The 25,716-nt window shown below is 38.9% G+C and overlaps 1 protein-coding gene across 1 annotated transcript in view; it reads right to left on the reverse strand.

The window, feature by feature from the left end:
• Fshr (follicle stimulating hormone receptor) overlaps nt 1-25,716 on the reverse strand; it is a 165,645-nt gene that overhangs the window by 12,135 nt on the left and 127,794 nt on the right. The window contains exons 5-8 of the mRNA XM_026385740.2: nt 11,781-11,852; nt 10,186-10,263; nt 6,430-6,498; nt 6,245-6,319 (exon numbers count right to left, since the gene is read on the reverse strand). Coding sequence (XP_026241525.2) covers nt 6,245-6,319; nt 6,430-6,498; nt 10,186-10,263; nt 11,781-11,852 — 294 coding nt within the window. The remainder of the gene's footprint in view (nt 1-6,244; nt 6,320-6,429; nt 6,499-10,185; nt 10,264-11,780; nt 11,853-25,716) is intronic.

The raw sequence follows: 25,716 nt of genomic DNA on the forward strand, positions 1-25,716 counted from the left end.
TCTCTCTCTCTCTCTCTCTCTCTCTCTCTCTCTCGTCTATGGCTATGATCCTTCTGTAGGTCCTGGAAATATGTTGTTTGATTTTATAACTCCTTTTAATAATACTCTCTGTTCTTAGAATGCAAATATCCCTGGAAGTGTAATTTTAATTTTTAAAAAGATGTTATTATTCATTCACATCTTTATGAAAGTAGGTTATTGTAACTTTGATTGTTAATTTTAGGTGTCAATTTGGAATTAAGGGATTCCCAGATAGTGGTTAAAACATTATTTCTTGTTGTCTCTGAGGATGTTTCTAGAAGAAAAACAGAAGAGATTGACGCTTGAATCAGTGAATTATAAGGAGGATCTGTCCTCAGTGTGGGTAGCACCATCCAGTCAGCTGGGGTCCTGGATAGAACAAAAAGGGAAAAGGCAAATTCTCTTGCTCTTTCTCCTAGAACTGGGACATACTTCTCTTGGACTTCAAAATTTTGGGGTCTTGAGCCTGTGGACTCAGAAACTTATACCAGCAACTCCCTGGGTTCTCAGACCTTTAACTTTGGACCGAGAATTACACCAGCAGCTTCCCTAACTCTGAGGCCTTTGAAATTGGACGAACTCACACTACTAACTGCCAAGGTCCTGTGGTTTGCAGATGGTCTATCATGGGACTTTTAAGCCTCCATATTAATTTGAGCCAATGGCCCTAGTAAATTCCCTCTTGTATATCTCCATCTATCTTTATCCTATTGATTCTATCTTTTTGAAAAAAAACTCTGACAAATATAGTGACTATTGGATACATCTGGGCTTGGATTGAGGTACAGAGCACAAATCATGGCACAATGTTGAGTATGGGCAACCATATTTTGAGAAATAAAGGGAATCATGGGATGGAATTTGGTCTCTGAGTCTTGAAAGTCAGTCAGAAGAGTTTAAAATTTATATGAGCTAAAAAATGACTTATTGCGATCTGTATTTTTGTAAGATTAGTTTTAAAAGCCTTGAGACTGGGGCTGGGGTTGTGGCTCAGTAGTATAACGCTTGACTGGCATGTGTAGGGCCCTGGGTTTGATTCTCAGCACCACATATAAATAAATAAAGATCTGTTGACAACTAAAAAATATATATATATAAAAAAAACACATGTCCTTGAGACTGACATAGAGTAGGTGCTCAATAAATACTTGTTAAATGAACTGGAAGAAAAAGAATTGAAAGTAGAAAGAGGATGAGTGGCTATTACAGAAATGCAGGTCTAGGATGATAGACTCTCTTCTTCCCATAGTGTAACTTCATCTGTTAAAAATCATTGCATCACAAGATGAAACCCATGTATTGGGTATCTGCTTTGGGTTACTATAGCCTCTGAAAACTCCTGCAGTGCTTATTGTTGTGGGTGATAATGCTTATCCCACCACCAGATATATTAGGTCAGGCACTGTTTTGTTTCAAAGTCTCTTACATCTTGCCTGGTGCTAGACACACTGGTTTCTAAATGTTCATCGTGTCAGGCTCCATGTCTTCAGTGAGCAGTTGAGAATGTTTACTTGATTTCTCTCTTTATTCTTGGAGCTAGTGGGTGGACAAGGGGGAAGGGATAGTGGTGGGCTGGTGTTTTTAATCCTTGTCTTGGAAGCTGGTTGGGTCTAATGACTGTGGCCTTTCTTTGTAAAGTATCGCTTCAGTTAACATTTCAACACATGCTGTATTCTGGAAGTGAGTGGTTTTGAGAATTTAAATCCTGAAAAATACCAGTGGAGACACCATGGGCTGATGGTTGGCTCTGAAGAGATTTAGTAATCCTAAATGGTTTCAACATTGTTAGGCTTCTTGGTGTGGAGTTAGAGTGGCAAGGAAGGCAGCAGTTGATAATGACAGAGTTAGGAGAGGCAGGAGTTAAATAGCGCTCTGTGCCCCGTTTAATAAAGTGTGTTATAGCCACTGCCACAAATTTGATTTGAACAATTTCTATTTTTCCCAGCAAAGATGTTATTACAGGTCAATCATTTCCATAAGTGAGAGCACATTTCTGGTGTATGCTACACTGACAGATGGCTAGAAGACCTCTCTTTCATGATCCCAGGCGGGATAAAAAGGCAATTTACTATCTATAGGACTGTGGGTACACTGGTAATGGAAGAGAATCATTCTTATACAAATAACTCAGTGTTTGAATCTGAACTATCAAATGAATCTGAGCTATAGCCAAATCAATTTGATAAACCATCAGAATATGATTGTACTGGCTCCAGCCTGCAAAGGCAATGCATTAAATTTTCCCCACAGGAAACTGTTTCCCAAGGAAACGGCAATTGCTTGATTGCTTAAAAAAAAAAAAAAAAAGTTCAGTGAGTTCAAGATATCAGGTGAAAACTTAGATGGCTGCTGATGTTCAAGGTCAAGACTCACGAGAGGGAAATGAGGATGCTGGGCCTCCCCTCTGAAACTTCCTGGACCTTGTCTGCATGCCCGTGGCTTCTTGGCATCACTTTCTCTTTACAATAGAATCATTCATTCTTGTGTTCTCAGGTGTTCTTCACTCCACTAGAAATTTTGCCTTTGGGAAAGGAGCGCTCATCAGTTTGGATGCACTTCCCTGACATCCAGTAGAATCCCATGTATGTGTGTGAGGGAGACAAAGGATGAACCTGTGGGGGAAAGAAGATTCTTCCTTGTGGAGGAGATATTTTGGAGATGGGGCAGGGCTTCTCAGCTCTCAACATGGAGAATCTCATCTCTAGAACCAGAGTTCTCTCTGGATCACCAGCATGTGGTTATAGACCTAAGCCCTGACTCTGCTGGTCAAAAACTCTTGGGTTGGGATTAATAAACTGAGGTTTCAAAAGCCCTCCAGCTGATTTTTGAGGCCCAATCAAATTTAGGACCACTGCTCTAAGCAGCTGAGAGTCACTCACACTGAAGTGGTGCTTAGCTGGCTTCTACTCTGGGAATTATGCAAGATTGCCTTCTTTCTGGGGACAACCTGAACCCAATGTCTGTTTACATGAAGGCTTGGCCCCTGCCTTAGTTCAGTCCAACTTTGAAGGCTCATCTTAACTCCAGAGCTCCCTGTGGGATCAGCTGAGCCTTCTGTTGTAAATGCAGTATGGTTTAATTTCCCTGGTAGCCTGATTTTGCTTCAGTCAGGCATCCTCCACATGTTCTGAGAATATCTTTCGTTAAATCTCCTGAATTCATATATCTCTACTAAAGTCTTATCTGGGGGGTTAGGATCTGACTTAAAGCACAGACATAGCCCGGTTCAAGCAGCATCTGTTTGGGGCTGGATAGTCCACACAAATTCCTAGTCCTACCTGTTCACTCATAGCACCTGAGGTTAGCTGGTCCTCTGCGCACCTACACAAGCATCCCTCAGGCTGGGTTTAACTGAGTTGGTGCATCAGGTTGCAGAAGTGGGAAATGAGATAGGCCATTCATCAGACTGCATCCCAGGTCAGCAGGCAGCTTAAAGGGCATTTGGACTAACCTGAAATCTCCAGAAGGAGAAACTTGATGGTAAAGTGATCAACTTGCCCCCAAGGTGAGAAGAATGAAACAGCAATTATAGGCTGGGCTTCTGGCCAGGATCTTGCACATATATTCTCATGCATTGAGATGAAAAGATGTGAGAAGGCATTATTACTCTAGACTCTTTGAGTCACCAGCGGTGCTTTTTAATTCCATTGAATTTTCTATAATTTTAATTCTGGCCATATATGTTTCTATAGTAAAGGGGATAAAACAACGAGCCTGTAACTTAAGGACCCCACAGAACCGTGTCTTGCCTGCATTCACAGGAAGGCTGGCTGGGAGACTTGCATGTTGAGTTTTTCTCTTAAACATTCTGATGAGATACATTGTGTAGTGCCTTAGCCTGGAACCCTGGAAGCCAATTCTGCAAACTTAGGAGATGTTCCTCGGGGCTGTGATTATGTATTCCTGACTTGTATTCTTAGGCTGAGAGGCTGGTGTAATAATTATCTTTCCCTCTATTTCAGTTCCCCACCAGTTGCAGGGGGCCTTAATGAATAACATTTAGATGCGAATAGATGTATTCATGGAAACATGGTGGGGTAGAAACATATGGGAATGTGAGGCAGAAGAGCTAGTTTCTGAAAGGAGCTCTGTTGCTCTGAGTTCTGCAGTGTGATCTTTAAAGGGTCACTTCCTTCCTCTGGGCCTGGATTTCTCAAATGGATAGTGAACCAGTGGGGGATCTTGTCCAATGTAAACATTTTCAGGAGCCCACAGTGGGTTAAGGTGCTCTAGATTCAATGTTATACCTGTCCCAGGTCACATACGGAAACAAACATACTCCATAACTTTTGTATTCTGAACAGTTAGTGGTGCTTATTTAGGAACATCCAAAACTCTTAGGACTTTTTAGCTGAGTGAAATGGATAATCTGCTCCGTAGCCAGAGTATATCAGAAGCACTTTGTCAAAGTCCATTTGTCTCTCAAGCACTCTAAGAACAGGGAACATTAAGCATTATAAGCTTTAAGTACTTTGTATATTTGAACACGTGGACTGGATACCTGGCACTCTCCATTTGTTAGGCCTGTGTCCTGTTTTCTACTTCATACTACATGTCATGATCTGATATATTAAGTTGTATATTTAAATTATTGTCTGACTTTCCCTCACCCCATGAGAATATTAGCCTTCTGTGAGGAAGAACTTCCTCTTGTTTCCTGCATTAATGTATAGGGTACACATGGTACAAAGGTGGCACTTAAAAATCTATTCAATGAATGAAAAAATATACATATGGACACACACTTTATATATACGTTTAAGCTTCAGACAATAATAGAAAATAGATATTACTGTTTTTGCCAGTCTTTAGGAGGGGAAACAGGCTTACAGAGGAAAAGTACCTGGGTTTGATCTGAGGCTGCTGCTCTGGCACTTCTTTAATCATGCAGACACAACCTCCTTTTGCATACATCGCTGTCTCCAGCCAGGCATTCTGGAGTAATCTTTGAACTTGGTCCGAATGATAAATCTATCTTAAAACACACACACACACTGCTCTCTTCAAAGGGGCAGAGAGCCATGTATGGGGAATAGCACACTCTTTATCATCAATAATTAACAATTGTGGAGTTTCTGCTCTGCCATGCATGATTTAATTCAAGAGATAGATTCCAACCTGAAGGAGAATATAAGATATTTGGTGAAGACAAAAGTGATGTTGATAGATGGTAGATAGAAGGATAACCATCATTGGCAGCCCATGCCAACTACTAAGAGGTACAGTGTGTGCCTCTCAAATGCCTGCATCTAGAAAGCATGTTTATTTCTTAGCTCACCATTCCTTCTTGCATCTCATTCCTCCTGGGTGCTATTCTTCTTCTTGAAGTACATTCTACAGGAAATTCAGTAGTTTTTGCTTAGAGCCCAGGAAAACACATGTTTAAGAAGCCCTTAGGTAATTATGATGCAGGCACCTCCTACTTCAATCCATAAAGGCTGCTGAAGTTGCAGGAGGAAGTCACTAATGGCTCAGGTCATCAGAGAGACTTGAAGAAGAGATGGGTCTCAGAAAGATCTTTAATGGAAAGGGCAGCAGGGATAAGAAAAGCAGGAAGGGTCACTTTTGGCAGGAAGAATCAGAAAGAGGATGTACCAATAGGAGAAGTCATGCTGATGCAGGGCTGAGAGGCACTGAATGCATCCCAAGGGATCTGGAGGGAGGATCCAAAAATAATGTGTGTGTATGTTGGTCTCACTGGATTGAATAGTGTGTACCCACAGGTCTCTTAGGTGTGGAGGGTAAGGAAGGAGAATTGTGCTTTTTCTTCTAGGATAGACACATAACAGAGTGGTTAGTTTGTATCACAAGTCAGAACAATTCAGTTTTAAATCCCTGCTATTAAAACTTGCATGACCTTGAGTGAGTTAGTTAATGCCTCTAGGAAATTCAGTTTTTCCTTCTCTAAAATGGCAATAATAGCTCCCACCACAGAGGATTATTCTAAGGATTAAATGAGAAAATGCCTCTTAACTTCTTATAACACTTGTCTGGCACTTGGTAAGTGCTCATTACATGTTATTATTATTGTTGCCATTTTATTGAAAGCCAGACTGCAGATCAGCCTTAAATTGTCCTTGTAAATCTTTGCAGATGACATGAATAAGAATCAACCTTGACTGTTAGTCCTATCTTGGAGCTTTTTTGAGATGGAGAGAGTGAAGTTCTAGCTTCTACAAACCGAGCTCTTCCAAGAGATAAGAAAAGAGGGAAAGTTACTCACAGAATGACTGGTCCAGAGGCTCCCTGGAAAACATCATTAGGCAATTCTTCCAAATTATTGTTATCACTTAGATTCCTGGGGTTGGAGTTAAGGAAAGAAGAAAGGAAACAGAAAGCTACATAAATATCACTGTTGTAAGAGCCATTTCCCTCTAAATGGCCTGGAAGAATAGCCAGGCTACTTACAGCTCATCTAGTTGTGTTCCATTGAATGCACAGTTGTGTATTTCTTGAATTCCATTCTTATTCAGCCATCTGAAATAAAAGGCCCATTAAAAAACCAATAATGTCAGATTCAAACAATACAGGGGTTTCATAATTGGAAGCACTGGGGCAAGATCAGACAGGACAGGTTAGTGGCATAAATAAAACACCATCCTTAGAGCTCAGGAATAGGGGCAGGAGGGAGACTGATTTGTCACTGTATAACCTTTTGTAACTTTTAAAGTTTATTTTATGTGTGAATATTATCTATTCAAAGGAATAAGCGAACTTCATGTAGAAAAAAGGAATAAATAAAATTTAATTTCAAAAAGGCACACTTAGGCACAGCAGTCTGGATCCTATAACTATAAGGTCTTTGCATATGTCTCCCTTGGTGGAGAAGATACTAAGGGATAAAGAGATGAAGATCTTTCTTGTTCTGAAGGACAGAAATCATATAATTATTGAACCAGTGTTTCTAAGACAGAGAAAGAACATTTTGTGCCACCTTTCTCTAAGGCCTTAAGGCTTTCACCCATGCTCACCCATAGCAGCTGCCTGACTGTCATCAAAAAGTGATCTAATTAAGTCGTCATAAAACCTGAACAACTCCTGTGACCCACAGGGACCTGGTTATTGGAGGCTTGTGGGAGTGACTCTGGGTTAGCCAGATAGGAAGAGAAGTCAATTATAGAGCCTGTGGCTGTGGCAGGGCGAGGTGGTGTGAGTGGGCATGGGGCAGGCTCTGGGGGATGTTGGGGTGAGTGTGGAACAGTTATGCTCATTGTGTGAAGGAGCAGGTTTGCCTGGGCGGAGGAGCCTGGGGACACTGTGGGCCAACAGTCCTGCTGTTGGGAAAGGTTGGGGGAAGTCAGCCCAAAGGGCCCCGACCAGCTGCTCTTGTTTGTGTGTCAGTTTCTTTTCCCTGCGTGGCTTTACAAATAACACTGTTGAAAAAACTGACCCAGAGAGGCTCCTGTGTTATCAGGACTCAAACTATTTCCTGGGTATGACGGGTATCTAGAAAATGCTTAAAATCAATGCAAAACAACTGCACATCTTTCTTCCCCTCCTCTGTAAGTCCAGCTGGCTAAAAAATTCAGAGGAGCAAGGTACATCTTTCTAAACATTAGCAACCAGTTAAAAGGTTCTGTTGACAAAGCTGTGATTGAGCACTGTATCCTGTTCACCCCCACATGCCCAGGAGAAGGCCTTTCCCGGGCCTACAGACTCCTAACTTCTCAGCCTGGCCCAGAGTAGTCAGTACTGGGGCAGCTGTCCCTAACCCATGGGAGGTACATCCCTAGGGGTTTGGGATCAAACCACAAGGGTCAGCAAACTTTTTCTAAAAAGAGGTAGATAGTAAATTTTAGGTTTTATGGGCCAAGAGGCAAGATTAAAGATATCATATAGAAATATAAGTTCTTATAAAACAATTTTCACAAATTTTTATTGACCAAATTCAGAATTTAATAGTTTGAGTTCAACTTTTCTTTCTTTTATAATATAGGTCTACTATTGAAAAGAATATCATTCTGTTTTTGAGAGAGATGATGTTTTGCTTAATTTAGATTCAATGTTAGCATTCCTGATCACAAAAAAAAAATATGATCTTAGCTCATAGGCTAGATTTGGCCTGTGGATAGTAGTTGGTTGATCCTTAATCTATTCCCAGGAGTGTGCGAATCCATATGGGCTCCTCCTGTTTGTCTATAGACAAGATAATTTTTTCCTGCTCATATATATTCTGCAAATAGCTATTGCTATGATTGAAGCGTAGGCTAATTTAAAATAATTATTGTTTTCAAAGTAGAACTTTGTCTTTATGGATTTATCAATCAATAGATATCATCATGTGGGGAGGGGAATAGTATTTTTTTTCTTAAATTTCAATGATGAATCATTTCACAAAAGACAAATTATGGCCCAAACTCCTTAATTTGGTTTCTGTTAGGCTCAAGTGGACTCCTAACAAAGGGAAGCCAACATTTATACAGCTCACTCCTAGTCTCTTAAGATAGGAGGATCCTATTTTGAAATCTGTTGGTGACAGTGATGATGACAACTACCTGCACAGCTTAAACCCTCTCGGGTCCTGAGGGACAAGACCATGTGCTCCCTCAGCAGAGGCTTCTCATCCTAAAGAGTGAAGATAAAGGGGGTCCTGGTCCATGAAAACTCACTGAGGGCAGGTAAGGGAGATGGACACTGATGGAGGAAGGGAGAAAATATATGAAGGATGCCTCTCCAGAGGCCAGAGTGTGCTGGGAGCTGTCACATGTGTCATCTCACTGTGTTTCTTCTGAATTAGGCCATTCTTCTGGCCAGCCATAGCTGAAAGAATTCAGCCCCATGAAAGAATTTCTTTGAACCATGTGGATGTTTATATTATCTTGAATGTCTCTGGGAGAGAGAACAGAAAAATTAGCTGGGAGCTTTCCCCATGTAGATCCTCTGCTTGTGATGGCTTGTGAGGGTGTGGAAAGGCACAGAGGCCTCCTCACTATGGGCTTTCACTGCTCATTGCCCTGAGTCACAGGGTCTGATAATCCTTCATTGTGTGTTTGTTAGAAAACTTTCTCTGTCTTCAGTGCTGTTTGCCATGCTTTTCTCCCTATTGGGAGAAAGCACCTCTACGTTAGATAAAACACCCAAACTTAGAACCATTGGAGACTTAAACTGCATTGATTATGAATCTCCTGATTCTATTATCTATAGATTAAGGATCAGCCAAGGTAAGAACTATAGATGTTGTCGTCACAAGTGTACAAGTGTCCTTTAGAGACATGTCTGAAAAGTGTGAGTCCTAAAGGTAGACCATTCCCTCTTGAGGAGTGTATCCTGAAATTCTGGGGGAATTCACACGGTGCCCATAAGGAGTTAGAGAAGGGCAGAAAGGAACTATATGTTTCTTTTGTTATCTTTAAGTTAAATAAACACAATAAGGTTTACTTAAAAGAAACCAAATTATGAGAAATCGTGTCACAAAAAAAAAAAAAAAAACCAAAAAACACACACCCACTAAAGTTTTCAAAATGGAAAGATAAAATATTTTTCTTACGGATGTAATTGCAATGACTGGTTCCTCAAATGTCATTCTGGACATCTAACTTTGATGGATCCCATGAGTTTTCTGGTAGTCCAAAACAGGCCTGTTTTTTTTGGCTACCTTAGAGTATGAGTAAACTGCCATGCTAGATACCGGCACAAAAGATTAGAAGGCTGTTCATTAATGATGCAGAGCGCATTTAAAAACTTGCCCAGAAGTCAGAGGGAGTCACTTGAGCTCATTAAAAAACGTGACCATTCCAAGAAAATGAGAAGTCATCTTTTGCTCAGCGTGGGCCTGCTTAATATGGTTAGGAGGGAGTAGCCATATCTCCCCGCTCCAGCCTCCTTACTGGTCTTTTTCTTTAGGCAACAGAAGCCTTGCCAGGCAATAACTAGCTTTATTGATGCATGAGTTATTCTGTCCTTTGGAACAGATGTTGCATCACAGGAGACCATCATTCAAAGAGCAATTTTAAATACTTGAATCACACCACGGCATCATAAATTATTAACATGACTCCATGTTGTGATTCTGAAATGTAAAGATGAGAGGAAAACACAGAACCAGAGAGAGATTTAAATGGTGAAATGCCAGTTATCCAAACAAAAGCAGAGTATCCCATTATGAGAAAGATCATTAAGTGAAAAATCAAATGTTACTCTGTTGGATTTCTTCCCCTTACTTACAGAATCACACTCTCGAAACTCAGCCCCATGAAAGAATTTCTTTCAACCATGTGGATGTTTATGTTATCTTGAATGTCTCTGGAAGACAGTACAGAAAAATTAGATACCAGCATTGGCTCCACTTGGGAAACCTTTCCTCGTTTAGTTTACTGGGCAGGATGTGATCTTTAGCTGTTTTAATATAATTATAATTATATTATATAATTATATAATATTATTATGTTTTAATATAATTTTTGTTTGGAGGATAATGAGTTCAAAGTTTGGGAACCAAATGGTCTCTAATTTATCTTTCGTATGTCAGTTCTTCTTATAGGTGGAATTGCAGATGTGCAGTGTCTTCTCTCTGAAGGGTTTCTTAGCTAATGTCACTGTGTTCTAACACACTCATTCATAGCCTTGTCTCCACAGTTGGTCTCTCTGCTCAACGTGACAAAGACACTAAAACTGACCTGCCACCTCCTACCAAACTTCTCTATTCATCTTAGGTGGGCCTTCTTCCTCCAATCTCCATCCCTTTATTATACTTTTTTTTCCTTCTGGTTATTCTCCTTGGGTCACAGAGCAATTCTTCTCTTTTCTTGAATTAAAGGGTAGGTAAATCTTATATCTTTCTGTTTGTATTCCTTCGCCTGTTGTCAAACTTATATAGTAGGTTTGTTCTAACATATAAATATAGAAGTAGCAAACAGCTTGAAACAATTTGAGAAGTTCTAGAAGATTCTTTCTCCACTCCTTACAGTGCTTCCTAATTTCTTCCTTTGGAGTCTGTTCATATTCTTCTAATTTTACTATTGCAAATTAAGCTGCCATTACACCTTGATTTTACCCTCCATTTTTGAAATACAGGTGCTTTAGGAAAAAGCGAACACACCAAGTCACTAATACTTTAGTATGAACTTGCCAGTTTCCTTAAGGATAGGGCAGCACAGGAATGCTGGAGGGAAGAAGAAGGAATGATATGTACAGAGGGAGTTTCAGGGGACAGGAACAAAGTATTAATTAGTGAAAAAAGGAGAGACAGTGATTTTGCTACAAGCTTCTTTGGTGTTGATAACACTTGTGGAGAAGTCTGTTGACTTCCTCTGAACTGAGACTGGCTGGCCTGCATGTAACACCAAAGACCTTACGGCTTAGATTCCGACCTCATTTGGAGGTACACAGACTATATAATACATGTTAGAGGCCTAGAAGGCTATTGAGTAAGACCACCACTGAGTTGGCTAACTGCTTGCTATGGTTTGGATTTTGAATGTCCCCCAAAGGCCAATGTTTTAAAGGTGTGGTCCCCATCTTGGTACTGTTGGTAGAAACTTTAAGAGATGGGGCATAGTGGGAGGCCTTTGGGTCATTGGGGACGAGCTTCCTCGTCCTCTCTTTTGCTTCTTGGCTATGAGGTGAGAAGTTTTGCTTGACCATGTCCTCCTGACATGATGTGTTGCTACAAGCCCAAAGCAACAGAGCTATCTCATCATGAACTGCAGTGTCTAAAACTGTGAGCCAAAATAAGGCTTTTCTCTTCATAAGTTAATCATCTCAGGCATTTGTTACAGTGACAGAAAAGTGACTAAGATACAATTTAGTGAAAAACTTACAGTAAAACCTTTTGGAGAGATTGAATCTTGTGAACAGCTGGCAAGTGCTTAATACCTGTATTTGATATTAACCTAGAGAGAGACAAAATGAGAGGGAAAATGAAACTGCTATTTAAACAGTTGTTAGAGTATGAACTTTCCAAATTCAAAATATCAATTTTGAACTATCAGAAAAATCTGCCAGAAAAGTTCATAATCATCCTAAATTATGCTTCTGTTCTTTATTTTAAGAATCTAATCAGGATGGAGTATGCTGTTGATTCCTTAGAGCAAAGAAGCTTACACTTTGGTCACAAAGAGCCACAACACATTATTTTTTAAAGATTGATAAGTTAACATGATCCCCCAATAAATTCTAAGTAGGTAACAAGTTTTTTGTAAATTATTTCCAATTTACAGCCTTGGCATACTTTTTGAAGCACTGTCCCTTCCCCACTCCCAGTGATTCTTTTGGAAGTAGAACATCAAATTCCATGCTGTTTAACCTCATATGCATATGACCTAAGTCAGGCAAATGTCATCTCCTGGGAATGATTGGAGGTCAGTTAAACTCGAGTCTTCTGCTACTATCACCCTAAGAGATAGTCCATAAATTTCTAAACCTGACAATTTCAGACCTATCCTGGCTCCTTCCCAGGGCCTAGTTGTCTTGGCTTGGCTTGCTCAGGAAGTAGGGCCTGAGAGCCTGAGATGAAGGCTGGCCTGTTTGTAATAGAATTGGTTATAGGAGTCAGAGCATCCAGGACAGGAAGTGTGAAAGAGGGAAGGAGGAAAGCTAATCAATATCAAGATGAATTATCGAGTTGGCTACCACTACTGGTGATTGTTCCTTAATCTCAAGGACTTGATTTAGGAGATTTTCAAAACGTATATCAGACTTGTCGATCGGAGTAGAGGAGGGTAGTGAGGGAAAGGATTTATTCACAGACTTCAATTTCCTATTGGTCAAAAGTGACACCTTCGTATTAATGCCCCGCTTCTGGCTTGGATATTTGTGAATACCTGTGAGTTTTGATGGGCATCCTTATCATGGTACAGAAGAAGCCCCAGAGCAGGGAGTGAGAAATAGCACACAAAGCCAAGCCAGGTGTTGTCCAGTGACACCTACAGTAAGCTAGATGAAATCTGCATGGAAGTGGCTGCCACAGCCATGGTTAAGGTCCCAGGTAGTGTATGAGAATTATCTGACCTGCTGTTCTTCAGCATTTCCCTCACTCCTGTAAGCTACTCAGAAACTTTCCAGTATCGCTCTACTCCTATTTCCTCCTGTGTGTGACTTGTCTAAACTAGAGTTGGTCTTTGTTGTTTGAACTCTACAGAACCCTGATTGATATACTCATCATTATAAAGGACTGTGAGCTTTTTGGAATTTATGACTCTGAAGTGGACTTTGGTGTCTTTTTATCTGTTTCTGTATCTAGAGAGTCAGTGAATTCTGTTTGAGTTCTCTGTAATGGTTCTCAGCTGTTTTTTTTCCCCCCCCACTTGGTTCCCAATGATCCATGTAGAACCCATCTTGGGATGGTCTCCTTCTGCTTTTTAATTTGGAGAAAGAAGTTTTTTTTTTTTTTTTTGAATTTTTATATTTAAATTTTATTTTATTTTTTTTATTTTTTTTTTATTGGTCGTTCATAACATTACATAGTTCTTAATACATCATATTACACGGTTTGATTCAAGTGGATTATGAACTCCCGCTTTTACCCCGTATACAAATTGCTGTATCACATCAGTTACCCTTCCATTGATTGACATATTGCCTTTCTAGTGTCTGATGTATTCTGCTGTCTGTCCTATTGTCTACTATCCCCCCTCCCCTCCCCTCCCCTCCCCTCCCCTTTTCTCTCTCTACCCCTTCTACTGTAAATCATGTCTTCCATTTGTATTCTCTTGACTTACCCCTCCTTACCTCTTATATGACATTTTGTATAACCCTGAGGATCGCCTTCCATTTCCATGCAATTTCCCTTCTCACTCCCTTTCCCTCCCACCTCTCATCCCTGTTTACTGTAAATATTCTTCTCAAGCTCTTCGTCCCTACCCTGTCCTTGTTTACACCCCTTATATCAAAGGAGTCATTTGGTATTTGTTTTTTAAAGATTGACTAGCTTCACTTAGCATAATCTGCTCTAATGCCATCCATTTCCCTCCAAATTCTATGATTTTGTCATTTTTTAATGCAGAGTAATACTCCATAGTGTATAAATGCCACATTTTTTTTATCCATTCATCTATTGAAGGGCATCTAGGCTGGTTCCACAGTCTTGCTATCATGAATTGAGCTGCTATGAACATCGATGTAGCAGTGTCCCTGTAGCATGCTCTTGTTAGGGCTTTAGGGAATAGACCGAGAAGGGGAATACCTGGGTCAAATGGTGGTTCCATTCCCAGCTTTCCGAGAAATCTCCATACTGCTTTCCAAATTGGCTGCACCAATTTGCAGTCCCACCAGCAATGAACAAGAGTGCCCTTTTCCCTGCATCCTCTCCAGCACTTATTGTTGTTTGACTTCCTAATGGCTGCCAGTCTTACTGGAGTGAGATGGTATCTTAGGGTAGTTTTGATTTGCATTTCTCTGACTGCTAGCGATGGTGAGCATTTTTTCATGTACTTGTTGATTGATTGTATGTCCTCCTCTGAGAAGTGTCTGTTCAGGTCCTTGGCCCATTTATTGATTGGGTTATTTGTTATCTTATTGTCTAATTTTTTGAGTTCTTTGTATATTCTGGTTATTAGGGCTCTATCTGAAGTGTGTGGAGTAAAGATTTGTTCCCAGGATGTAGGCTCCCTATTTATCTCTCTTATTGTTTCTTTTGCTGAGAAAAAACTTTTTAGTTTGAGTAAGTCCCATTTGTTGATTCTATTTGTTAACTCTAGCGCTATGGGTGTCCTATTGAGGAATTTGGAGCCCGATCCCACAGCGTGTAGATCATAACCAACTTTTTCTTCTATCAGATGCCGTGTCTCTGATTTAATATCAAGCTCCTTGATCTATTTTGAGTTAACTTTTGTGCACGGCGAGAGATAGGGATTCAGATTCATTTTGGGGCAAATGGATTTCCAGTTTTCCCAGCACCATTTGTTGAAGATGCTATCCTTCCTCCATTGCATGCTTTTAGCCCCTTTATCAAAAATAAGATAGTTGTAGTTTTGTGGATTGGTTACTGTGTCCTCTATTCTGTACCATTGGTCCACCCGCCTGTTTTGGTACCAGTACCATGCTGTTTTTGTTACTATTGCTCTGTAGTATAGTTTGAAGTCTGGTATCGCTATACCGCCTGATTCACACTTCCTGCTTAGTATTGTTTTTGCTATTCTGGGTCTTTTATTATTCCATATGAATTTCATGATTCTTTTATCTATTTCTACAAGATATGCTGTTGGGATTTTGATTGGCATTGCATTGAACTTATAGAGCACTTTTGGTAATATCGCCATTTTGATGATGTTAGTTCTGCCTATCCATGAGCAGGGTATGTTTTTCCATCTTCTAAGGTCTTCTTCTATGTCTTTCTTTAGGGTTCTGTAATTTTCATTGTATAAATCTTTCACCTCTTTTGTTAGGTTGATTCCCAAGTATTTTATTTTTTGGGGGGATATTGTGAATGGAGTAGTTGTCCTCATTTCCGTTTCAGAGGATTTGTCGCTGATATACAGGAATGCCTTTGATTTATGCGTGTTGATCTTATATCCTGCCACTTTGCTGAATTCATTTATTAGCTCTAATAGCTTCTTTGTAGACCCTTTTGGGTCTGCTAGGTATAGAATCATATCATCTGCAAATAGTGATAATTTAAGTTCTTCTTTTCCTATTTTTATGCCTTTAATTTCTTTTGACTGTCTAATTGCTCTGGCCAGTGTTTCGAGGACTATGTTGAACAGAAGTGGTGAGAGAGGGCATCCCTGTCTTGTACCAGATCTTAGAGGGAATGCCTTCAATTTTTCTCCATTCAGAATGATGCTGGCCTGTGGCTTATCATAGATTGCTTTTACAATGTTGAGGTATGATCCTGTTATCCCTAATTTTTCTAGCGTTTTTAACATAAAGGGATGCTGTACTTTGTCGAATGCTTTTTCTGCATCTATTGAGATGATCATATGGTTCTTATTTTTAAGTCTATTGATGTGGTGAATAACATTTATTGATTTCCGTATATTAAACCAGCCTTGCATCCCAGGGATGAATCCTACTTGATCATGATGTATAATTTTTTTGATATGTATTTGAATCCGATTCGCCAGAATTTTATTGAGGATTTTTGCGTCAAGGTTCATTAGAGATATTGGTCTGTAGTTTTCCTTCTTTGATGCGTCTTTGTCTGGTTTCGGAATCAGGGTGATGTTGGCCTCGTAGAATGAATTTGGAAGTTCTCCCTCTTTTTCTATTTCCTGAAATAGCTTGAAAAGTATTGGTGTTAGTTCCTCTTTAAAGGTTTTGTAAAACTCTGCTGTATACCCATCCGGTCCTGGGCTTTTCTTAGTTGGTAGTCTTTTGATGGTTTCTTCTATTTCCTCTATTGTTATTGGTCTGTTTAGGTTGTCTATATCCTCCTGGCTCAATCTGGGCAGATCATAGGACTCAAGGAATTTATCTATGCCTTCACTATCTTCTATTTTATTGGAGTATAAGGATTCAAAGTAATTTCTGATTATCTTCTGTATTTCTGAAGTGTCTGTTGTGATATTGCCTTTTTCATCCCGTATGCTAGTAATTTGGGTTCTCTCTCTTCTTCTCTTCGTTAGCATGGCTAAGGGTCTGTCAATTTTATTTATTTTTTCAAAGAACCAGCTTTTAGTTTTGTCAATTTTTTCAATTGTTTCTTTTGTTTCAATTTCATTAATTTCAGCTCTGATTTTAATTATTTCTTGCCTTCTACTTCTTTTGCTGTTGTTTTGCTCTTCTTTTTCTAGGATTTTGAGATGAAGTATGAGATCATTTATTTGTTGGTTTTTTCTTTTTTTGAGGAATGAACTCCAAGCAATGAATTTTCCTCTTAGAACTGCTTTCAATGTGTCCCATAGATTCCGATGTGTTGTGTCTGTGTTTTCATTTAACTCTAGGAATTTTTTAATTTCCTCCTTGATGTCTTCTAAAACCCATTGATCACTCAGCAACCTATTGTTCATTCTCCAGGTGATGCTTGCTTTTTCCTTTCTTCTTTTATCATTGATTTTCAGTTTCATTCCATTATGATCAGATAAGATGCATGGTATTATCTCTACCCCTTTGTATTGTCTAAGAGTTGCCCTGTGACATAGTATATGGTCTATTTTTGAGAAGGTTCCATGTGCTGCTGAGAAAAAAGTGTAGCTACTTGATGTTGGGTGGTATAGTCTATATATGTCAATTAAGTCTAGGTTGTTGATTGTGTTATTGAGTTCTATAGTTTCCTTATTTAACTTTTGTTTGGAAGATCTGTCCAGTGGTGAGAGAGGTGTGTTGAAGTCTCCCATGATTATTGTATGTTGGTCTATTAGACTCTTGAACTTGAGAAGAGTTTGCTTGATGAACACAGCTGCACCATTATTTGGGGCATATATATTTATGATTGTTATGTCTTGTTGGTGTATGGTTCCCTTGAGCAGTATGAAGTGTCCTTCTATATCCCTTTTGATTAGCTTTGGCTTGAAATCTATTTTATTAGATATGAGTATGGACACTCCTGCTTGTTTCCGCGGTCCATATGAGTGATATGATTTTTCCCAACCTTTCACCTTCAGTCTATGTATATCTTTTCCTATCAAATGCGTCTCCTGTAGACAGCATATTGTTGGGTCTTGTTTTTTGATCCATTCTACTAGCCTGTGTCTCTTAATTGGTGAGTTTAAGCCATTAACATTTAGGGTTATTATTGAGATATGGTTTGTTCTTCTATCCATATTTGTTTATTGATGTTACTAAACCTGATTTGTTATCCTCTTTGACTACTTTCCCCCCTTTACTGTCCTACCTCCCATTGTTGGTTTTCAATGTTATTTTCCATTTCCTCTTCCTGTAATGTTTTGCCAAGGATTTTTTGAAGAGATGGTTTTCTAGCTGCGAATTCTTTTAACTTTTGTTTATTGTGGAAGGTTTTAATTTCATCTTCTAACCTGAAGCTTAATTTCGCCGGATACACGATTCTTGGTTGGAGCCCGTTGTCTTTCAGTGTTTGAAATATGTTATTCCAGGATCTTCTAGCTTTCAGAATCTGTGTTGAGAGATCAGCTGTTATCCTGATTGGTTTACCCCTAAATGTAATCTGCTTTCTTTCTCTTGCAGCTTTTAAAATTCTCTCCTTATTCTGTATGTTGGACATCTTCATTATAATGTGTCTAGGTGTGGATCTCTTATGATTTTGCACATTCGGCGTCCTGTAGGCTTCTAGGATTTGGGATTCTGTCTCAATCTTCAATTCTGGGAAGTTTTCTCGTATTATTTCACTGAATAGACTGTTTATTCCTTTGGAATGGAGCTCTGTGCCTTCCTGTATCCCAATGACTCTTAAATTTGGTCTTTTGATATTGTCCCATAATTCTTGGATGTTCTGCTCATGGTTTCTTATCAGACTTGCTGAGCTGTCTATGTTCTTTTCCAGTTGAAATACTTTGTCTTCATTGTCTGATGTTCTCTCTTCTAAGTGATCTACTCTGCTGGTAGTATTCTCAATTGAGTTTTTAAGTTGGTTTATTGTTTCCTGCATTTCTAGAATTTCAATTTGTTTGTTTTTTATTACCTCTATCTCCCTGTGAAATTGATCTTTTACTTCCTGGATTTGTTTGTCAATGTGATCTTTCATTGTCTGATTTTGCTGTCTCATGTCTTCCTTGAGACTCCAGATCATCTGAAGCATATATATCCTGAACTCTTTATCTGATATTCCATCTGTTGCAGCTATTACCTCTTCTAAAGTTGAGTTGACCTGCATTGCTTGTGGTCCTTTCTTTCCTTGTCTTTTCATACTGCTCACGTTTCTTTCTGCTTGGTGCAACTGTTGTGTTTTGAAATTTACCCCCTATTTAGTTATGTTGCTCTTGTATACTTGAAAAGTCTCCCTTGTAGGTGCGGGCGGCGGCTGTGCCCCTACTCCAATTGGGGTGACGTGTCTACCACGCTGGCGGCTCTCTGGACCTGTTCCGGGAGTGGAAGGCGGCTCTGCTCTGTCCCTATTCCAATTGGGGTGTCGTGACTACAATGCTGGCAGGTCGCTGGGCCTGTTCCGGGCGTGGGCGGTGGGCTTGGCTGGCGGGATTCCACCTAATGGCAGTCCCTAACCTCCCTGCTTGCCAATTAATGGCTTCACTGAGGCGCCACGCTTTCTGTAGCCGCAGGGCAGGCCACGCGAATCAGTTGGTCTGGATCTCCGGGGCCCTGCTGCAGGTTGCTGGGATCCCTGGCACTCTATCACTTTGATTTTTTCTGCTTGCCCCTCCCCCAGCGCTGGCTAGCCAGGTTTCGTTTTGGCTGCTACTGGGAGGAGGGGTTGGAGGTCAGGTGTCTCTGGTTTCCCCCTAGTCTTTATGGAGGCTCAGCTTGATACTCCCTCTCCCGACAAGCCTAGGAGAGATTTTATGCGAATTCCCGCTGTCTGGGGGGTGAGCTGAATGACACCGACCTGTTTTGATGTTGCACTCTGAAGGAGAGTGGCGGTGTATCCTTCAGCTTTCCCGGATGGTGGCCGCTGACTGCCTCGGTGGAGTGTCCGCTGTGGGGGATGGGACTGTACCGCTTCCTTCCCCTTCTGAGATCCCGTGCTCGGCCCAAGGGTCCGTGTGGGCTTGGCTGGTGGGATTCCACCTAATGGCCTTCCCTAACCTCCCTGCTTGCCAATTAATCAAGAAGTTTTTAATATACTCTTATGGTTGATTTGTTGCAATGTTATTTATCTTTGAAAAAATTTATATGCATAAAAATTAATTCCTTTTGGCAAAGAAGTCTATGGGTGAAAACAAATGAATATAGCTGTGTAACCACCAGCACAACCCAGATACAGGACAGTGCCATCACCCTCCAAATTCTTGTATTTCCTCTTTGTATTTAACCTCCTTCTATACCCTTGATTACTGACAACCAGTGATTAGTTTTATATTCCTATAATTTTGCCTTTCCCCAAATGTCATCTCTGAAATAATTTAGTGTGCAACTTTTGAGACTGGCTTCTTTCACTTAGAATAATGCATTGGAGATTCTTCTGTGTCATTGTGTGTCAATAGTTCATTGTTTTCTATTGCTAAGTAGTATTCCATGAATGTTCCACAGCTTTTTAATCCATTCTTTAGTTGAAGGCTACATATGTGTGTAAAAATGTGTATTATATGTGTTTGTGTATATAGTATGTATGTGTGTGTGTGTGTGTGTGTGTGTGTGTATATATATATATATATATATATATATATATATAAAACATATACACACATACATACATAACATCTGCTTTAAAAATTTGTGTCCATTTTCTTTAATGAGAACATGGTTTTTCTTTTTCCTGGGCAAATTCCTGGGAGTGGGATTGCAGGCCATATGGTAAGTACATGCTTAATTGGAAAACAGTTAAGAAGGTTTTTTTGTTTGTTTGTTTCTTTTTTTTACAAAGTGATACCACTGTGCATTCCTACCTGCACTATATAAGAGTTGTAGTTGCTCTGCTTTCTTGGTTATTATATATATATAATAGAATATATATATGTATATATGTAATATTTATTTATTGTGAGACTTATGAAAAAAACTAAAGAATCACCTATAATCTCATTAGCCAGTAGTAGCTTCTGTTAATGTTTGAAGTTTGAAGATTCTGCAAAAGAGCTTTCTCGATTACCCTCCATTACCCAATATTCTCTTCAACAGAAACAGTGCCATAACTTTATATACCTGCTGACAGTCCTATTGCACATTTTTTATTTAATCAGATCCAGCCTTCTATGATCTTTTGATCTCTTCCCATGTGTTTATGCAGTATTCTTTTAATGAAACCTCAAAGCAGAGACCATGTTTAGTATTTTCTGACTGTATGTATGTAGGTTTGGAATGCAGAATGTACTCATAAAATACTGGGTTAATTGCTTGATGTTTCTAAAACATTTCTTGCTTCTGTCACCAGAATGTATCAAAACCCTGATTTAGTTAATTTTCTTGTCAGGTATCACTGCTATATGGGGTAATTAGTCTTAAACAGAGACAGGGAGGTTAGGAGGCCAGGAATCAGGAGAACCTACACACCAACTCTGGCATGAACTAGACACAAGCCATTTCATCTCTCCAGGGCAGAAAGAATGTGGAATAAGAAAGTTAAGGTAGACATTATCAATAAGCTCTGTATTCTGCTTCACCTCCTCATGGTTCAACTTTTACTCTCGCTGTTACCATGGCAATAGATGCTATCTGATTTTACTTGGCAGAAGTTTGTCTTAGCTATACTGGGTATCTCTTTTTCTGTTCTGGACTTTTCCACCATCTTCAAGTGAGTTATAAGAACCCATTTAGCCATTCTGAGACCTTTGCAAATGGGGAAGTAATAGGGATTTAACACCTACAAGGGCAACTCTTGACTAGTGCTGAACTTCTTTCTTTTATTTCTTGGGCAAATAACTCTGAATATATTATATGTCATACCTTAGAGGACTCTAACATGACTGAGCCCACAAATAGCTGGTTGTGTTCCTCCTGATAATACATTCTTTTTTTTTCTTTTTTCTTTTTTTTTTTATTGTTGGTCGTTCAAAACATTACATAGTTCTTTTTTTTTTTTTTTTTTTTTTTTTTTTTTTTTTTTTTACAGAAATAAAATCAGCATTCTTTACTAGAATGAGTTGATACTCACTGGGAGAGAAAAGTTATATACAAGTTTGGTATTGACATCATTAGTTACAAACATTCTTTAGTCCCTAAAATCTGACTATTGATAATGAGTGTTTTAAAGTAACTTTAAAACATGTACAATTTTCATGTACAATTTTCTGTACATGAAATTTTGTACTATAGGATCCTCAGGATTCATTGTCATATATTACAGGGCACAAATTTGCTTCCTGCTTTCTGGTAGTGAGACTTTCCAATGTAATATCACCTAACACTGAATGTTCAAATCCATGTCACAATTTATAATGTGAACTACAGCTATGATGTAAACACGAGTTTATCTTTAATAACTGAAAAGTTGGTTCATCCTATAGGAATCTAATTGCATGCATTTAGAAAGTATTTTTACCCCAAAGTTTTTTTAAACAGTTATATCCCTAAGCTTAGGTAATTATTATTATTATTTTTTTACCTTCTTAACTAGTCATGGTTGATTATGAGAGTACCAGAATTCTAAATCTTAAAGTTTGCTATGGAGAAAATTTATTCTTTAGGATAACTTCAGAGATATAAGTTAAGTTTGAGTCAACTAAAGAAAATCTACCAAAAAAAAAAGGAAATATTTGTCTTATCCTGGGTTTGTCTGAATGAGTGAATTATTTTATTATTTTGAGAACCACCAGGAAAATTCTTTGGCTTTGACATAAAAGTAAATATTTACATTAATAAATATGTAATTTATTTATATTGATTTATTAGGAGACAAATAATGTCTTAAAGTTAAGGCTCAGAATAAATATCGCATCTTTGTCTTTTCAGTCTGTGGTACCAGGTCAGAGTTTGGTCAAAGTTAGCTCCTCATCTGACATCACCACTTTCCTTTTTTTTTTTTTTTTTTTATTGTTGGTCATTCAAAACATTACATAGTTCCTCATACATCATATTTCACAGTTTGATTCAAATGAGTTATGAACTCCCAATTTTATCCCGTATACAGATTGCTGTATCACATCAGTTACCCTTCCATTGATTGACATATTGCCTTTCTAGTGTCTGATGTATTCTGCTGTCTGTATTATTCTCTACTATCCCCCCTCCCCTCCCCTCCCCTCCCCTTTTCTCTCTCTACCCCTTCTACTGTAAATCACTTCTTCCATTTGAATTATCTTGTCTTACCCCTCCTTTCCTCTTATATGTCATTTTGTATAACCCTGAGGATCGCCTTCCATTTCCATGCGATTCCCCTTCTCGTTTCCTTTCCCTCCCACCTCTCAACCCTGTTAATGAAAATCTTCGTCTCAAGCTCTTCGTCCCTACCCTGTCCTTGTTTCCTCCCCTTATATCAGAGGAGTCATTTGGTATTTGTTTTTTAAAGATTGACTAGCTTCACTTAGCATAATCTGCTCTAATGCCATCCATTTCCCTCCAAATTCTATGATTTTATCATTTTTAAATGCAGAGTAATACTCCATTGTGTATAAATGCCACATTTTTTTAATCCATTCATCTATTGAAGGGCATCTAGGCTGATTCCACAATCTTGCTATCGTGAATTGTGCTGCTATGAACATCGATGTAGCAGTGTCCCTGTAGCATGCTCTTATTAGGTCTTTAGGGAATAGACCGAGAAGGGGAATAGCTGGATCAAATGGTGGTTCCATTCCCAGCTTTCCAAGAAATCTCCATACTGCTTTCCAAATTGGCTGCACCAATTTGCAGTCCCACCAGCAATGAACAAGAGTGCCCTTTTCCCCACATCCTCTCCAGCACTTATTGTTGTTTGACTTCCTAATGGCTGCCAATCTTACTGGAGTGAGATGGTATCTTAGGGTAGTTTTGATTTGCATTTCTCTGACTGCTAGCGATGGTGAGCATTTTTTCATGTACTTATTGATTGATTGTATGTCCTCTTCTGAGAAGTGTCTGTTCAGGTCCTTTGCCCATTTATTGATTGGGTTACTTGTTGTCTTATTGTCTAATTTTTTGAGTTCTTTGTATATTCTGGTTATTAGGGCTCTATCTGAAGTGTGTGGAGTAAAGATTTGTTCCCAGGATGTAGGCTCCCTGTTTATCTCTCTTATTGTTTCTTTTGCTGAGAAAAAACTTTTTAGTTTGAGTAAGTCCCATTTGTTGATTCTAGTTGTTAACTCTTGCGCTATGGGTGTCCTATTGAGGAATTTGGAGCCTGCTCCCACAGTATGTAGATCATAACCAACTTTTTCTTCTATCAGATGCCGTGTCTCTGATTTAATATCAAGCTCCTTGATCCATTTTGAGTTAACTTTTGTGCAAGGCGAGAGATAGGGATTCAGATTCATTTTGATGCAAATGGATTTCCAGTTTTCCCAGCACCATTTGTTGAAGATGCTATCCTTCCTCCATTGCATGCTTTTAGCCCCTTTATCAAATATAAGATAGTTGTAGTTTTGTGGATTGGTTACTGTGTCCTCTATTCTATACCATTGGTCCACCCGCCTGTTTTGGTACCAGTACCATGCTGTTTTCGTTACTATTGCTCTGTAGTATAGTTTGAAGTCTGGTATCGCTATACCGCCTGATTCACACTTCCTGCTTAGTATTGTTTTTGCTATTCTGGGTCTTTTATTATTCCATATGAATTTCATGATTCTTTTATCTATTTCTACAAGAAATGCAGCTGGGATTTTGATTGGCATTGCATTGAACTTATAGAGAACTTTTGGTAATATCGCCATTTTGATGATGTTGGATCTGCCTATCCATGAGCAGGGTATATTTTTCCATCTTCTAAGGTCTTCTTCTATGTCTTTCTTTAGGGTTTTGTAATTTTCATTGTATAAATCTTTCACCTCTTTTGTTAGGTTGATTCCCAAGTATTTTATTTTTTGGGGGGATATTGTGAATGGAGTAGTTGTCCTCATTTCCGTTTCAGAGGATTTGTCGCTGATATACAGGAATGCCTTTGATTTATGCGTGTTGATTTTATATCCTGCCACTTTGCTGAATTCATTTATTAGCTCTAATAGCTTCTCTGTAGACCCTTTTGGGTCTGCTAGGTATAGAATCATATCATCTGCAAATAGTGATAATTTAAGTTCTTCTTTTCCAATTTTTATCCCTTTAATTTCTTTCGTCTGTCTAATTGCTCTTGCCAGTGTTTCGAGGACTATGTTGAACAGAAGTGGTGAGAGAGGGCATCCCTGTCTTGTACCAGATCTTAGAGGGAATGCCTTCAATTTTTCTCCATTCAGAATGATGCTGGCCTGTGGCTTATCATATATTGCTTTTACAATGTTGAGGTATGATCCTGTTATCCCTAATTTTTCTAGAGTTTTGAACATAAAGGGATGCTGTACTTTGTCGAATGCTTTTTCTGCGTCTATCGAGACTATCATATGGTTCTTATTTTTTAGTCTATTGATGTGGTGGATAACATTTATTGATTTCCGTATATTGAACCAGCCTTGCATCCCATGGATGAATCCTACTTGATCATGGTGTATAATTTTTTTGATATGTATTTGAATCCGGTTCGCCAGAATTTTATTGAGAATTTTTGCGTCAAGGTTCATTAGAGATATTGGTCTGTAGTTTTCTTTCTTTGAAGTGTCTTTGTCTGGTTTCGGAATCAGGGTGATGTTGGCCTCGTAGAATGAATTTGGAAGTTCTCCCTCTTTTTCTATTTCCTGAAATAGCTTGAAAAGTATTGGTGTTAGTTCCTCTTTAAAGGTTTTGTAAAACTCTGCTGTATACCCATCCGGTCCTGGGCTTTTCTTAGTTGGTAGTCTTTTGATGGTTTCTTCTATTTCTTCTATTGTTATTGGTCTGTTTAGGTTGTCTATATCCTCCTGGTTCAATCTGGGCAGATCGTAAGACTTAAGGAATTTATCTATGCCTTCACTATCTTCTATTTTATTGGAGTATAAGGCTTCAAAATAGTCTCTGATTATCTTCTGTATTTCTGAAGTGTCTGTTGTGATATTGCCTTTTTCATCCCGTATGCTAGTAATCTGGGTTCTCTCTCTTCTTCTCTTCGTTAGCATGGCTAAGGGTCTGTCAATTTTATTTATTTTTTCAAAGAACCAGCTTTTAGTTTTGTCAATTTTTTCAATTGTTTCTTTTGTTTCAATTTCATTAATTTCAGCTCTGATTTTGATTATTTCTTGCCTTCTACTTCTT

Source organism: Urocitellus parryii, chromosome 12 (genome assembly GCF_045843805.1).
Source record: "Urocitellus parryii isolate mUroPar1 chromosome 12, mUroPar1.hap1, whole genome shotgun sequence".
Lineage (NCBI taxonomy): Eukaryota > Metazoa > Chordata > Mammalia > Rodentia > Sciuridae > Urocitellus > Urocitellus parryii.